The sequence below is a fragment of the Pogoniulus pusillus genome, chromosome 24 (assembly GCF_015220805.1).
Source record: "Pogoniulus pusillus isolate bPogPus1 chromosome 24, bPogPus1.pri, whole genome shotgun sequence".
Taxonomy (NCBI): Eukaryota; Metazoa; Chordata; class Aves; order Piciformes; family Lybiidae; genus Pogoniulus; species Pogoniulus pusillus.
In genome coordinates, this window is record NC_087287.1 from 6,533,359 (window position 1) to 6,548,377 (window position 15,019).

Sequence of the window (15,019 nt, forward strand, 5' to 3'; positions counted from 1 at the left end):
CTGCCCAGGGAGGTGGTGGAGTTGCTATGCCTGGAGGTGTTGAAGCAAAGCCTGGATAAGGCACTTAGTGCCATGGTCTGGTTGATTGTTTAAGGCTGGGTGCTAGGTTGGACTGGATGATCTTGGAGCTCTCTTCCAACCTGGTTGATTCTATGTCCACTCCAAACGTTGACCTCTTTCAGTTTAAAAGCCACTGCCCCTTACTGTGGCATGGCAAGTCCTGGAGAAAGCCTCTCTCTCCTGTCTCTTTTATACACAGAAAGGCCACCTGAGGGTCTGCCAGGCTGACCAAGCCCAACTCTCTCAGCCTAGCCTCACAGCAGAGGGCTTCCAGTCCTCCTAACATCGATATGGTCTCCTCTGCCCCCGCTCCGACAGGTCCATGTCTCTGCTGGGCTTGGGGCTTCCGGGCCGGACGCAGCATCCCCGCTGGGCTCTCATCAGAGCAGGGTACAGGGGAAGAATCATCTCCCTCCTGTGCCCACGAGGAAAAGACCCAGCAGCAGCAGCCAGCGCTGCAAGCCCCATTAGAAGCACCATTTTGCAGGCGCTCCCCCACCCCTCCAGTCTTTGGTCTCCTCTGGAAGACTCTCCTTCGTCCTGGGCTGCTGTTTCGCCCCCCGACGTGGGCTCAGGGGCTGGTCGGGCGCCGGGACGAGCCGCGATAGCGGGCGGCATTCGCCAGGAGAGGTGAGCGTCCGGACCCACGCCGCCTTTCCCTGCCGCGCTCCTCCGCGCCAGCAGAGGGCGACAGCTGGCGCTACCCTGCGCCGGGAACGGCTCCCCCTGCGCCGGGAACCGCTCTAGCGCCGCTTCCGGGCCGGGGCCATGGCGGCGCGCGTCAGGAGAGTCGTGTGAGCGGCGGGGCCGCGGCGGGGCAGGCCGGGCCGGGCAGGGCAGGGCAGGGCAGGGCAGGGCCGCGGCGGGGCAGGCCGGGCCGGGCAGGGCAGGGCCGCGGCGGGGCAGGCCGGGCCGGGCAGGGCAGGGCCGCGGCGGGGCAGGCCGAGCAGGGCAGGGCAGGGCCGCGGCGGGGCAGGCCGGGCAGGGGGGTTGGGGTGCCGGTAAGTCCGTCAGCGGTGTCGCCTTCCCCCGCAGGTACCCGCTGTTCCAGCTGGGCGGCCCGCAGCTGCGGATCTTCCGGCCCAACTTCTACATGCTGGCGGTGCGGCCCGGCGTGCCGCAGCCCGAGGACACCGTCCAGTTCCGCGTCTCCATGGAGTGAGTGCGTGGGAACGGGCACGGCGGGGCATAGAATCGCCTCTTTCCCCCGCCCGGAGCGGGAGCGGCCCAGGGGCTGTGCCTTTTCTCCCGCGGGAAGGGCCCCCGCGGCTTCTAGAGCATCCAGACCTCCCTCAGGGCCACACTTCTGCCAGCGCCTCTGAGGCTGGGGAGAGGAGCTTCTGCGTCAGGGAGAGCTTTGAGAGGGCTGCAAGGTCGTTAGTTTAAGTAGGAGCTTTGCTTGCCTCCTCTTGCGGAGTGTTAGTGAGGCTCAGCCTTCCCAGGAATAGGCTGAGGAGGAAGGAAGTGCTTGTGAAGATGAGCCGGAGGAAACAAGGTGATGTCCAGGTGTTTGTCAGCGCTCTTACAGCCTGACCAGTCTGGTTGAAGATGTGAAAGCCTGCAAGCTTCTACTCTGAAAAGAGTAGAAACTGCGATTTAGATGGTTAGAAAGGCTTCTCAGCTTTGGCAGTGAGAAAATCAACCCACTCTGACTGAAAACAGACTATACCTGGAGGTTGCAGGGGAGAAAATGTGTGCCATTGAATTGCTGCAGCAGTGTGTGAGCTCTGTTGAGTTTATTCTTCTGTACACTGTCACCTTGGTTAAAAGGAAGATACAGATTTATTCCAGAGTATCAACCAGTCTATAAATACTCAGGCTCTGCTTTATTTTATTTAAATGCTGATGTTTCTCCTTTCTCCCTTTCCCAAAATGTTCTTGCATTGCCCAGAATGACAAAACTGGATATCAAGAATTACCTTGAAAAAATATACAATGTGCCAGTAGCTGCTGTGAGGACCAGGATACAGTATGGTAAGTGGGGCTGAACAGACCAAAGGGATGAATTCACCATCCCTACACACTCAGAGCAGACTTTTCCTGTCCAAAGCTCCATTAGACTTCCACAGACTCTGATTCTAGATACATCTATGAGCTTAGTTGTTTCTTTGTCCCTTCAAATAAGTAGGCACCGCTTGATAGTGAAATGCTTTGGTTAGTTTATGATGTAGGTTTAGTTCTAAGAGGAAAGATCTTGACTTTGAAAAGCTTTATTCTCTTGACAGTTGCCTAGTTAGGCCTATATCCTTTTGTAGTTGCTCTTTCTCCTTGCAGACCAGCACTTCAAAAGGAACTGCTTCATGTATTCTAGTAAAATGAGTAATTAACCTAAAGACAGAAACTTAAAAACACATATGTGAGCTGGGCTGACCTGGTATGCACACTGGGAAGGTATGACAGTCTTAACAAAAGGCAAAATTTGTAGAGCAAAGGAAAATATTCTGTTAGACCAGCAGATAATGTCAGTTAATTATCTTGGCACACTTACAGCTTTACTTCTCTCATTATCACACTTCTGCTACAGACTTCTGTGCCCCCATTGGTGGTGTTTACCCCTTGTAAACAAAACAAATAAAACCCAAAACATCAACCTAAGAGAAAAAGTATTCACAAGTTCACAGATTCCCAACGTGGTGGTTGGAAAGGACCTCTGGAGGTCTCATCTAACCTCCCTGCTAAGTCAGAAGCACCCACAACAGGCTGCCCAGGATCACAATGTCTGGGTGGGTTTGGAATTTCTGCAGAGAAGGGGGGTTCAAAACATCTCTGTGTAGCCTGCTGCAGGCCTCCATCACCCTCAAAACAACAAGTTTTTCCTCATGTTTTAGTTCTGTTCCTTAGTTCAAGTAGTGCTGGAGTCTGACTTGGAGCAGAGGAACCCATCTCTAACTGAAATAAGCCAAGTGTATTTAATGTCATCTTTGCATTAAGCAAGTGAAGAGTGACTTGTTGGCTAGGACACCTTTGATGGCTGAGTTTTTCTTTTTCCATGCAGTGACTTTAGCAAAGGAATGGGTTGATGTCTTTGCAATGGTTAAGGGTAGGGATCAGTTTTCAAAAGGGATAGGAAAAATGAGCTGTAATAGTGAAAAATGGAGAATGAAAGAAAAAGCTTCAAGAAGAGAACAGAAAGATCATCTGTAATTTGCTTATATGAAAACCAGACTTTATAAAGTCTTAAATGCCAAACACATGCAATTCCAAACAGCCCTGCAAAACAATCATGCTTGTCCTGCAGATCATTTTGTGCCTCACTGCTAATGGCAGTGGTGGTAGTGTACATATTCAGGGATAAAAGAGGACAGGGGCCTAGAATGCCTAATTTGAGAGCTTTAATGCCTGCCTGACTTGCAGGAAATGAACTGAACTTCCCACTCAGCTGTGGCCAGCATAGCTGCAGAAAGGCAAGGTGCCGTTTTGGGGTGTGGAGTGTAACTTGTTGATGTATAGACAAGATCCTTGAGCCTGGTAGCTGTGAGGCAGAACTGGATGAATGTGAAGCTGTTTGGTGGCCATTTCCTCCTTGCTTCTGGGAGGACAGTTTATCACTCCTGGCCCCCTACTCAGGGGACTTAACCTCCTTGCTTTTTTGCAAAACTCTGTGTGGCTGTCAGCAGCCTGGTACCTCATATCCCTGCTTGTATAGAGGGAAAGTGGTGACTGCTGATTTCAGTACATTTGAGTGGTGGTGGTGCTGTGCTGGTAATAAAGAAACAAGACCAATCAAAGCTAGTGAAATCTCCTCTCAGTTTGGTCTTGCTTCAGAGAAATTGCAAGTCCTGGGCAGTACAAGATGGGACTCTGTTCATTTCTGCAGGTGCAAACAACAAGAGGAACCACAAGAATCAGAGGGTGAAGAAGCCAGATTACAAGGTTGCCTATGTACAGCTGGTGAGTTAACGTGGATGTTGGTAGGGAAGGAGGAAGGGACCCACCAAGCTAGAAGTTCAGAGAATTGGCTGAATATTTCTCCCAGTCCTTTAATGACATTTTCATTTAATGCATTCCAGAGTGTATGAAGTGATTTAAATGACTTGGTCTAAAAATCAGATTCAAACAGCTGGTCTGTTTCCAAGTCCCGTGTTTGTCTGAGGTCTGTAAGTCAGGGTCTGATGTCATTCGGTGCTGCTGTGCCAGTTGAGTTTCATGCTGACCCTGTACTCTGTGTGCTGGAATATTCACTACTTGTGTGGTTGATTAATGAAATGTCCAGTAAGTGAAAGAATACATTGTAAGGGTAGGGAACTTCTTATTAAAGCTCTTTGGATTTCAGAGAAGACTAAGGCATATTCCTTGGAGAGCTTTTAGTCATGACTAACAGGCGTGCTTTGTGGCCAGACTGGGTTCCAAAATGTATGTTGGTTGCCCAGTGGAAAAGGAGCTTCATGTTCTTATGAATTTCTTTCATAACAGGAGCATATTGTAACCTTCTCTTGGGCTTACCTGTCTCTGTGTCAAAAAGAAATGCTACCAGTGACAGAAAACCCCTTCACATACCAAAATGACATTAAAGGAATGCTATTTATGGTTGTAAAACCATAAGCTCAAAATTGCTGTTGGCAACACAACCCTGGTGTTCCTCCATCCTGGGACAAGGATTCAGTGTGGGGGGAACACTCTGTGATCTTAAAGACCACGTAAGGCTTCATATGGACTTGAGGTCAAACTGAAGAGGCACAAACAATGGGAAGTCTGATGGGTTTTTAATTTCTCAGAGTTGAAACATGCTTGGAAGGTTTTCTCTAAGCTCCTTCTGGGAAGAGGAGTGGAAAGAAAAGTGAGGAGTGTTTTTCTAGAGGGCCCTTACCTTGAAAAGAACATAGAGCAAAGTTGATAGAAAGTAACAGAGCTGGATTTTTGGGAGGGCTAACTTTGATTTACTGTACTGAGGTTAAAGACATTTTCACCTCTGCATTTTGCATTATGATGGCTAAACCCCACATTCCTTTTCCAAGGAAGAGCCTCTGCTTTGGTGGGCAGATCCTCCTTCCTGGAAGGTCTGTGCTAGGTGTTTGTCTGTCAGAGGTATGGTATAAATGATGCCATAAGAACCCAGCTGAGGGGCTGAATGTCAAGGGTAATGATGTTTCTTACACATTGTTTTCCCCCAAGTGTTCTTCCTTCCTAGTGATGGGACCAGGGGGAATGGATCCAAGCTAGAGGAGGGTAGATTAGATTAGAAGTTAAGAAGAGGTTCTTCATCACGAGGGTGGCAATACACTGGAACATGTTGCCTAGGAAGGTGATGAAAGCCTCATCCCTGGAAGTTTTTAAGGCCAGGTTGGATGTGGCCCTGGGCAGCCTGATGTAGTGTGAGGTGTCCCTGCCCATGGTGGGGGGATTGGTACTGGATGATCCTTGAGGTCCCTTCCAGCCTTGACAATTCTATGATTCCTTAATAGTTAACTGCAATCACTTTTCCATTGCCACAACCTCTTGCTAGTGACTTGGCTTTTAGAAATGCCTTTCCCAGGATGGAAGCTTTATGAAGCTGTGCTAAGTTCTTTGGTTTTATTTTGCTGTGTTTAATGCAGCCTTGTGTCTTGTCTGCTGAATTGAGGAGAAGGTGGTCTGTAATCCATAGATACTTGGGAGTAAGGAGGAGAAAGCAAAAAGCTACTGCTCTGTGGAGCAAACCACTCATTTTATGCACCTTTGGGCATTTCTGTCACATCAAACCTCTGAACCTGCTATCCTTTTAAGAGTAGTGGCGGAATGACTACTAACTTGGTCCTGGAGGCAGGCACACAGCAGTAACTGGTCATTGCAGCTGGGCAGTGCACAGAGCCTTGGGGTACTGTGGCTGAGGACTGCCCTTGTTACAGGACATAGCAGATGTCCTTTTCTGCATCACTCCAGTAGTGTCATCCTGAGGCTTTAGAGAACACCATGTTTTCTGCTTGTCTCATGAGCACATCAGGGACCCCCTCTGAGTGCTGTGTTTCATCTTAAGTGAGGGAGTCCCGACCATTACCTAAACTCAGTGACACTTGGGCTGTGCATTTGCCTCTCACCTCCTTCCTGACCTCTGCTCTTTATTTTTTTATTACTGTTAGAGTCTCTTAATTCCTTTAACATTTAGGTTTGTCTGTCCCTTCTTTTTTTTTTTTGCCCCTCTTCTCCCTTTTGTTCTTCGCTTTTCATCACTAGCGCTGATGTCTCAGACAATGAGCTCCCAGTTGTGTGTTCACACCAGCTTTTAAACAGTGGGTGAGGCCAAAAACCCAGAGTCGTTTCTGAAGCTGAAGGGCTTTGCCTTCCTTCTCATTCATGGTGTGATTCAGGCCGTAACGGGCCCCATGCAGGCCATTGTTAATAGCTGCCTAATTTAGGAAACTCTTTGGTAACCGCTGTAAAATCCTTATTTTCAGGAGAATTAGTTTGCATCTGCCGTGAGTCAGAGAAGCTGGGCTTTCCCACCGTTTTTACCAGCTGTGTTGTCTCTCATTAATCCAGTTTCAAGTTAAAACTGCTTATGACTGGAAAACTTCAGGATGTGTTTTTGGAAGCTCCTGGCTCTATCTTTCCATTCCCCGCTAGGTGGAAGTGTTGCTCTTTGCAGCATGACTCTGTAGGGCAGTGGTGTGGTTTACCTGAATGAAGTGGAGTGTATTCTCATGACCAGTTAGGCTTCCCTGCTTCATAAAACATCACCTTATGTGTCCCAGCACAACACACAGATCCATTAACTTCACTCTGAGTGTCTCCAAGGTGGAAGGTGTATGAAGTCATAGTCAACATAGCCTTAGGTGTCAGATTAGTGCCCCAGCTGTTCCACATGTAAGACTTGTTGTCCTTCCTTTTCCAAATACTATTTCTTGGAGATTCAGAGCTGTTTACTTTATTCTCAGGCTCTAACTGGACAAATACATGATCTGTCCAAGCATAATATTTTCACACTAAAAAAATACCTCAAATCATAGAAGGCTGTGGATCAACAATATCTTACCATTCCACAGCCTGCTTGCTTCCCCTCTACCCCCCCTCCTTTTGGAATGTGGTGAGCAAGGTTTGAGTTGGAGACTGGGGATCAAATGCTACTTTTTTTGCACTGTTTTATGTTTTTAAATTGAGCCCATAGCTATATATCTTTGCAGAGTAAATTAAATGAGTGTCACAAAGCAACCTTTTTCCTTACTCTAGTATAGTTATAATTATCCCAATGTTAGTTAAAATGAGAAGAAAGCCAATGGGGAAATTCACAGTTGCATCAACACCAGGGAAATGAAAAAGCAACAACAACATCTTCTCCTCCTCCTCCTCCTCCTGTAGTGCTCTCACTGGTGTAGCTCAACAGGTGTTAGCACCCGTGGGAGCACAACTGTAGGCAAGCCTCTGGAATCCAGACCTATTTTTAATTAAACCTGTTTTGAGAAATGGAGTGGAGATGGCAGTAAAAAAGGAGTGTGACCTTGTCAGCATTAGGACTAACACCTATTTAGCTGCCTGAGTGATGGCACTGGTGGGAAAGTTTTTGCAAATGCTTTCTCCTCAGTCCCTGTCGAGAGTCCCTGGTGGGTCCGTAGCTGTTAACCCATTTGCACATCAGATCTGACAGCAGTTTTCTTTTGGCACCTTGTGGATATCTGAGGCTGCTTTCTGTGCTGTTTTGCCATCAAATGTTACCACTGCAACAGGAGGAGAAGTGTTCAAATGCACTGGCTTATTAAACTGAGCTGCCTTTGCTACTGCTGGACCAAATCCCATGCTGTTGGGAGTCCAACATTTTTTTCAGTTGATACTATAAACATCACTTTTTTCCTAATTCTGAAGGACAGTAGTAAGTGCTTCAATTATCTAAATAATCAGAAGACCTCACAGTTGTTTACAGGATCTGTGTTTGCTGCGTCATTCCTACACAATCATATCTGGGCTGACCTTCCATTCCTAAACTTTTCAAGGGACAGAAAGGTCAAAGAAGTACAAGTGAGTTTGTGCTGGATAATCTTTCCAGCAATTTTCTGCCGTGAGGCTCAGCTGTGGGAAGGGTAACACTTGACTTCATAGACCTAATTACAGTCACTTAACCTCTCATTAAAATGAAAGGAGGCAATTTGTACCACTCCTTGTGCTAACTCCTTCTACAGACTGAGAACAAGGTGTGATTTCACAGGCTTGAAATCTAAGGGGAAAATGTTTGATGCTTAGGTCACTTTTTATTTTGAAGGGCTATAGAGGTGAGTGTCCCCTTGTACTGCAGTGGTGAGGCCACACTTTGAATATTGGGTTCAGTTTTAGGCCCCTTCACTACAAGAAAGACATTGAGCTGCTGGAGTAGGTCCAGAGAAAGGCACCAAAGCTGGGGGAGGGTCTGGAGAACAGTAGTTGTGAGGAACAGCTGAGGGAACTGGGATTGTTGAGCATGGAGAAAAGAAGGCTGAAGGGAGACCTTCTTGCTCTGTACAATGTCCTGAAAGGAAGCCAGGTTGGGGTTGATCTCTTAGGCCAAGCAGCAAGTGACAAAAAAAAAGGAAACAGCTTCAGGTTGTGCCAGGGGAGGTTTAGGTTGGACATAAGCAACAGTTTCTTCCCCAGAAGGGTTGCTGAGGCCTGGAACAGGCTGCCCAGTGCACTGGTAGAGTCTCTATCCCTGGATGAATTGAAAACTTGTGGTGCTGAGGGACATGGTTTAGAGATGGACTTGGCAGTGCTAGGTTATTGGTTGAACCTGATGATTTTAAAGGTCTCTTCCAGTTTTAATGGTTCTATAATTTAACACATCAATCATCACAAGGTCATGTGTGTAAACCAGTTCTGCATTTGAGCAATGCTGAAGCAAGGATTAGAGTTATGCAGGAGCTTAGGTTTAATGGCTCCCATTTCTACTGTCTAAACATTGGACCACACATATCTCACCTGGACATAACCTTAGAGTTTGCAGGGAAAAGGGAAAAACTTAAAATGAGAATAGCAATGACTAAAGTCATAGAATCAACCAGGTTGGAAGAGACCTCTAAGATCATCCAGTCCAACCTGTCACCCAGCCATCATCATACTGCCTTTATTTGATATTTCAGTGCCTACTCTGGAGCTTACCCAGACTGTCACTGTTAGCAGTTCACACTGCTGGAAAAGTTCTTTAGCTGGCAGAGGAACTTCCATGATGAGATTAAATTACAGAGCGATAGAATTGTTTTGGTTGGAAAAGACCTCTAAGGTCATAGAATCCAACATTCAACCCAGCATCACCCTGGCCATTAAACCACGTTCCAAAGTGCCATGCCCACACTTTTCTTGAGCACCTCCAGACATGTTGAATCACAGAACATTTAGGCTAGAAGAGACCTTTAAGCTTGTCAAGTCCTACCATGAACCCAACACTGCCAAGTCACCACTAAACCGTGTCTCTCAGCACCACATCTACATGGCATTTAGATATCTCCATGAGTGGGGACTCCACTGTTTCACTGGGTGGCTAGTTCCACACCTTGATAACCCTTTCAGGGAAGAAATTCTTCCTTCTGTCCAACCTAAAAGTCTCCTGGTGCAACCTGAGGCCATTTCCTCTCATTTTGTATTTTTTCCCTTTGGGAGACCAACAGCCACCTGGCTCCAGTCTCTTTTCAGGGAGCTGTAGAGAACAAAGTGATTTCTTTTTTTGCCAGTGTCTGTCTCACAAGATTTTCTGTAGCACATCTCTGCCAGGTAGCAAGATGTTTTTATTTCTTCTCCCTTTTTCTGGGCTTGACACTAAAGGAGCACCAAACCCTAACCTTTTCTAGAGCTTCTTTCAGCTTATCTGAATTTTACTAGTTGTATAATTGAAAGGATGACTGTTAAATGGCTTGCCAAAGCTAAACCAGTGAGCAAATGCAAGTGAATAAGACAAAGTTTAGCTTTTTGGTTGAATAGGGCAACATTTTATATCCTTAACAGTTTGAAAACAAGACAAAAGCCTGATGAAACTTGGTAGAAATTGAGTTGTGTGCTTTGTTTGTTAGGATGTCATTCTGAGGGTGCAATCAGATCGTGGGTTCTGTATAACAGGGAGAACTTCCACAAAGAAGTTGAAGGCAAAGCAGCTGCCTTAAGGAGTGCTAATCACTTCATTCCTTTGGTAGCCTCTTTTCTGAGAAGGTGGCATCTGAGCTTGAACCTCAGTAGCCTCTGGCATTGAGTCGAAGATGCTCTGAACGTAAATAGGCCTGGACAGCCTCAGAGTGCTTTATGTAAGTTGATGCCTTTGGTATTTCTGAAGTTTTGAAATACCCAAGATGCAGGCTCCTTCTGAAAACCAGCTACTGAGCATGCACAACAGCTATTTTTCATACAGCTTTCATCACTCCAGAGTCTTACAGCGTGTGGTATTACTGCATAGTATTGTTACTTCAGATTTATCAACCTTCAGTTCTCAGGGTGTAATGTCTTGGCTCTTTCCAATCGAGTCTGGCTGCCAGCCAACAGCAGAGTTTCTTCACAAAACAAGAGCTGGAGAGAGCCGACTTGTCTGTGCTGATTTGGGTTTATGAAAAGGCTCCAGATACAGATTGACATTTTCAGCTCAATATTTGACTTTCACCAGCCTTGAGATGGGAGCTGGGAGCACTTTGATAAACAGCTGAGAGAGGTTTGTCTGGTTTCACTGCAGCCTCTGCGCCTATCTTTTTGGGTTATTCTCTCCCCTCTTTTGATAATAAGAACTGTTTTGCAATGCTTAGTCAATTACCAGGGATGTAGTATGCTTTAGGGACAGCTTTCCTTCGTTCTCCACTAAGAGGAGTGCACTGCTCCTGGAACCAGCCCAGAATGGAAGTGCTGCCTAATAAGAACAGTCCCTTACTACACTGTCAGCAGCAGAAATAGTTCTCTAGTTTTCAGTGTAGGTGGTGTGCCTACCATGTTAGCCTGCCTTGGTTTCTGACTTCTTCCACTAAAATGGCTTCCTCTCCAGGACAGATGAGTCCTTTGAGGCATCTCTGTCTGTTCTGTAGGTACCACAGTGCTGAGTGACCTGCCCCCAGTGCAGTTAAAACAGTGAGGGATTTTTGGAATGTAAAATAAATTCTTTGCCAAGTGCTTCCACGTGCTAAAATCTTGGCCTCAAGGATGCTTACTGCTGATGCTAATACAGGAAGAGTTTCACAGAATCCCAGCGTGGTGAGGGTCACAAGGGACCTCTGGAGATCATCCAGTCCAGCCCCACTGCTAAAGCAGGGCACCCAGAGCAGCTTGCCCAGGATCACAATGGCTGGGGTGGTTGGAATGTCACCAGAGAAGGAGACTCCACAGCCTCCCTAGGCAGCCTGCTTCAGGCCTCCAGCACCCTCATAGCAGAGAAGCTTCTCCTTCTGTTCAGAGTGAACCTCCTGGCTACCAGTTTGTGCCCTTTGCACCACTGACAAGAGTCTGGCCCCATCATCTTGGCCCCTACCTTTTAGCTCTTGATGAGCATTGATCAGATCCCCTCTGGGGCTGCTCTTCTCCGGGCTCAACAGCCCCAGGGCTCTCAGCCTTTCCTCTTCACAGAGGTGCTCCAGGCCCCTCAGGAGCTTTGTAGCCTCTGCTGGACTCTCTTCCATAGTTCCTTGTCTCTCTTAAACTAGGCTACAGCTTTCGAATTGCACAAAGACATCGATAGAGCCACTTTTTGTGCCTCAGAACCGAACTGTGCTCTGATTGTCACAAGACAGCTGCCATAAGCATGTCTGTTGGCAATTGAAAGGTACAAAAGAGTGGAAAGCCCAGAGTACACACACACTGGAAAGGAAAACCTTGATTTGTTCCAGTTGATCTTATCTAGGCTAGAATCAAGGCAAAAGCAATGTACACAGCAGCTCTCTTGTTGTTTTTGTAGTATGGTCAGGCTTTTAGGAAACCCCCAAGAAGTATGTGCTACAAAAACAACCAGAGCAGTGCTGGGTATGAGTCGATATTTCCTAGATTCTAAGTCTGGATAAGCTCAAGTGGGATAAGTCTTGTTTTTATTTTCCAGAGCATATCCTTGAGGTTGGAATTCCTTCACACCTGTAAATTACCAGGTGGAGTGTATATGGCTAAATGAAACATTGCACACATTCAGCTGGGTCAGGGGCAAGATGATGGGTTTTTGTTAGGATTTAATTATGTCACATTTCTCATCCCCAAATGTTGTATGGGTAGCTGTGTTGTGAAAGGCTCTTTGGGTCTCTTCTGGAACCGTTTCATAACTGGGCCTTTTGTTTGATTGTATTTGTTGTGCAAATGTAAGGAATGGGTGATCTGAACAAAATCAACTCATTGTTTTCATCTGAAGCAATTAAATTGTAGAACCATAGAATTGTTTAGGCTGGAAATGACCTTTAAGATCATTGAGTCAAACTATTAACCCAACACTACCAAGCCCACCACTAAATCATGACTCTCAGCACCACATCTACACAGCTTTGAAAAACCCCTCCAGGGATGAGAACTACACTGCACTGGGCCGCCTGTTCCAGGCCTTGACGATCATGTTGGGGAAGAAATTGTTCCTCATGTCCAGTCTAAACCTCCCCAAACACAACTTGAGGCTGTTCCCTTTTGTCCTGTTACTTTTTACTTGGAAGAAGGGACCAACCCCCAGCTCACTCCAGCCTGTTCTCACGGAGTCGTAGAGAGCAATGAGGTCTCCCCTTCAACCTCCTTTTCTCCAGGCTCAACAACTTCAGTTCCCTCAGCTGCTCCTCACCAGCCTTGTTGCCCTTCTCCATCACCTCAGTGGCCTGGTAGTGAGGGACCCAAAGCACCACTTGTGACTGACTGCCACTTGGATTTAACTCCGTTCCCCACCGCTCTTCGGGCCGAGCCATCCAGCTAGTTTTTATTCAGCAGTGTGTCCACCCAAGCAAGCCACGAGCAGCCAGTTTCTCTGGGAGGATGCTGTGGGAGATTGTTTTTACTGTGGGAGGATGCTTTTGTTGTGATGTCTGCATGCAGTATTCTGCCAAAGAAGTTAACATATGGTACCGTTTGTAAGTATTTTGGAGAGTACTTTCAGAGTTAGGAGCTATCAGTTGTGAGTTTTATTACGCAGAGTCCTACACAGAATGGAAGAGTTGATACTGTTGAGTGTAATGAAGTTGTGCTTGGTGCAAACCACTAAAAAGCAAGTAGGTGATGTGAATGGGATAGAAGGTTTCCCCAGAATAATGGTTTCCTGCTGCTAGATAAAAACCAGAGACCAAGCAAATGTTTATTTTCCAAGTGGGAGACGGAGCTGTGCTGCTGATGTTGCTTTGCAGTGAGTTGTCTCTTAGAGTGACTGATGCAGATGTAATCACTTTAATCTCGTTAGTGATGTATTAGACAGATTGTTCCCACTGTAATTGTTTTATGCTGTAGTCTTCCTTCTTGCTGATAAGAGGCCTCTGATAGCTGTTGTTCTGTATCCCCACATTACACCCTCCAGGAACAGCTGTTAGCACTGTTGCCTCTTATCCTTCACTGAGATCTAAACAACTTTAACCACTGCTCATGGCCTCAGTGTTAACATCGTGAACGTCTGCTCCATGTATTTCCCCAGTGGTGCTACTTTAATAAAATCACTTCTTTTGCTCATCTTTCTTTTACTCTGTGACTCATCCAACGTCTTTGAGCTGCTTTGGAGTCTTTGAAGAAATGTCCATTTGTTTCCTGATCGTTCATCCATTAACAAAATGAAAAGATGTCAGTGTCTTAATTAACACACAAAGAGAGGAAGCTGAAAGTCAGCTTTTTGGAGGGGGAGGGATATCTCTGTGTCGTGGGGAGAGGGGTGGAAAGAGGTCTTGGGAGGTTAAGAGGTACCATTTTGCACTAGCTGAAACTTCAGGGTGGTCTTTCCTCCTGGGTCTGTTCATCATAGCTACTACAGAAAGGCTGGAATGTCTCTCTGACCGTTTGTTTTCTCTTTAGGGCCAAGGACAAACCTTTCAGTTCCCCAACCTATTTCCAGAGAAAGAACAAGATGAAGAAACTCGTGCTTTTGATGACTACAGGCATAAATACATGGAAACACAGAAGCAGAAGGAGAAAGGCGACCCCAGACGAGGTGGAGTCCCCGATTGGTTTGGACTTTGATGCCGTGAGCCAGCTGCCTTTCTTTAGGCTCAGAGGGATTATGATCAGCAGAACTTGCACTCTCCCCTTCTTGTAATGAATGTTTATTCTTCAGCAGCCCTTGCCTGGCCTCTTGGTTTTTTTTTCCTGCCTCTTTGTGCCACGACTACAAAAAACTGGCCCTAAAGAAATAAAAAAAACCAAAAGGTAAAATAAATCAGGCTGCAGCTCATTTGCTACCTGAAATGTGGAATCACTTCTCCTTGTTTCTGCTGGGAGAAGTGTCCTGTGCCTACCTTCTTGCTTCTGTGGGTTATGAGTAGAAGCAGGAGGCAATTTCCCAGGGTAAGTGTGGTTGGCATTGAATGGAATGCTTGAAGGTCAAGATCAATCAGTCAGAGGTGGACATGAAGGTGTAGGTAATGGTTGGAGGTGGACAAGAAGGTGAAGATAACTGTACTGTAGGCTTAGGACATAGGATTTCCTTATTGGCAGGTATTGTATCCTGTTACTTCATTGCAAAGTGGCCTTTCCTTTCCTGGAAGGGTGCTTGTGATCTGCTTGCAGTCCTTTAGAACTTGTGTGGCATTCAGACAGGGTTTGTAGACTTGTGATGGGACCTTTTGTGTGTTTGACGTCCAGAAGCATGAAGAAACAGACAGAGATGGTTCACAGTCCCTATTTGCTGTCATGCAGTGCAGGTAGTTCCTTCTGCAGCCAGCCTGCCCTAGGAATGTTCACTGGCACAGCTGTGCTGCTATTCCTGCCCCTCTCCACATCTACCTTGCAGTGCTAGCCCAGAAATGCTTCTGCCAGTGTAGGCTGGTTTGTGCTCAAGACTAATAAATAGACTCTTTACTTTTTCTGCTGCTGCTCCCTCTACTTAAAAGTTGGTGATGCCAGGGCAGTGGTAGATCTTTTGCAGGCATTCAGTGCTGCCACGTTCAGGCTTTTCATTTCTTGG

General features: G+C 46.5%; 1 protein-coding gene across 1 annotated transcript; it reads left to right on the plus strand.

The window, feature by feature from the left end:
* The first annotated feature begins 754 nt into the window (after positions 1–754).
* Positions 755–14,272, plus strand: MRPL23 (mitochondrial ribosomal protein L23). Its single transcript, XM_064163180.1, has 5 exons — positions 755–854; positions 1,096–1,218; positions 1,952–2,034; positions 3,878–3,951; positions 13,912–14,272. The coding sequence occupies exons 1-5, from the start codon at positions 829–831 to the stop codon at positions 14,074–14,076; spliced, it is 471 nt and encodes a 156-aa protein (XP_064019250.1). The 5' UTR covers positions 755–828; the 3' UTR covers positions 14,077–14,272.
* Positions 14,273–15,019: the final 747 nt, after the last annotated feature.

Coding starts and splice junctions, on each gene's coding strand:
- MRPL23 (XM_064163180.1), top strand. CDS start 829: ATGGCGGCGCGCGTCAGGAGAGTCGT. Junction 855..1,095: donor GCGCGCGTCAGGAGAGTCGT/GTGAGCGGCGGG, acceptor CTTCCCCCGCAG/GTACCCGCTGTTCCAGCTGG. Junction 1,219..1,951: donor CAGTTCCGCGTCTCCATGGA/GTGAGTGCGTGG, acceptor TGCATTGCCCAG/AATGACAAAACTGGATATCA.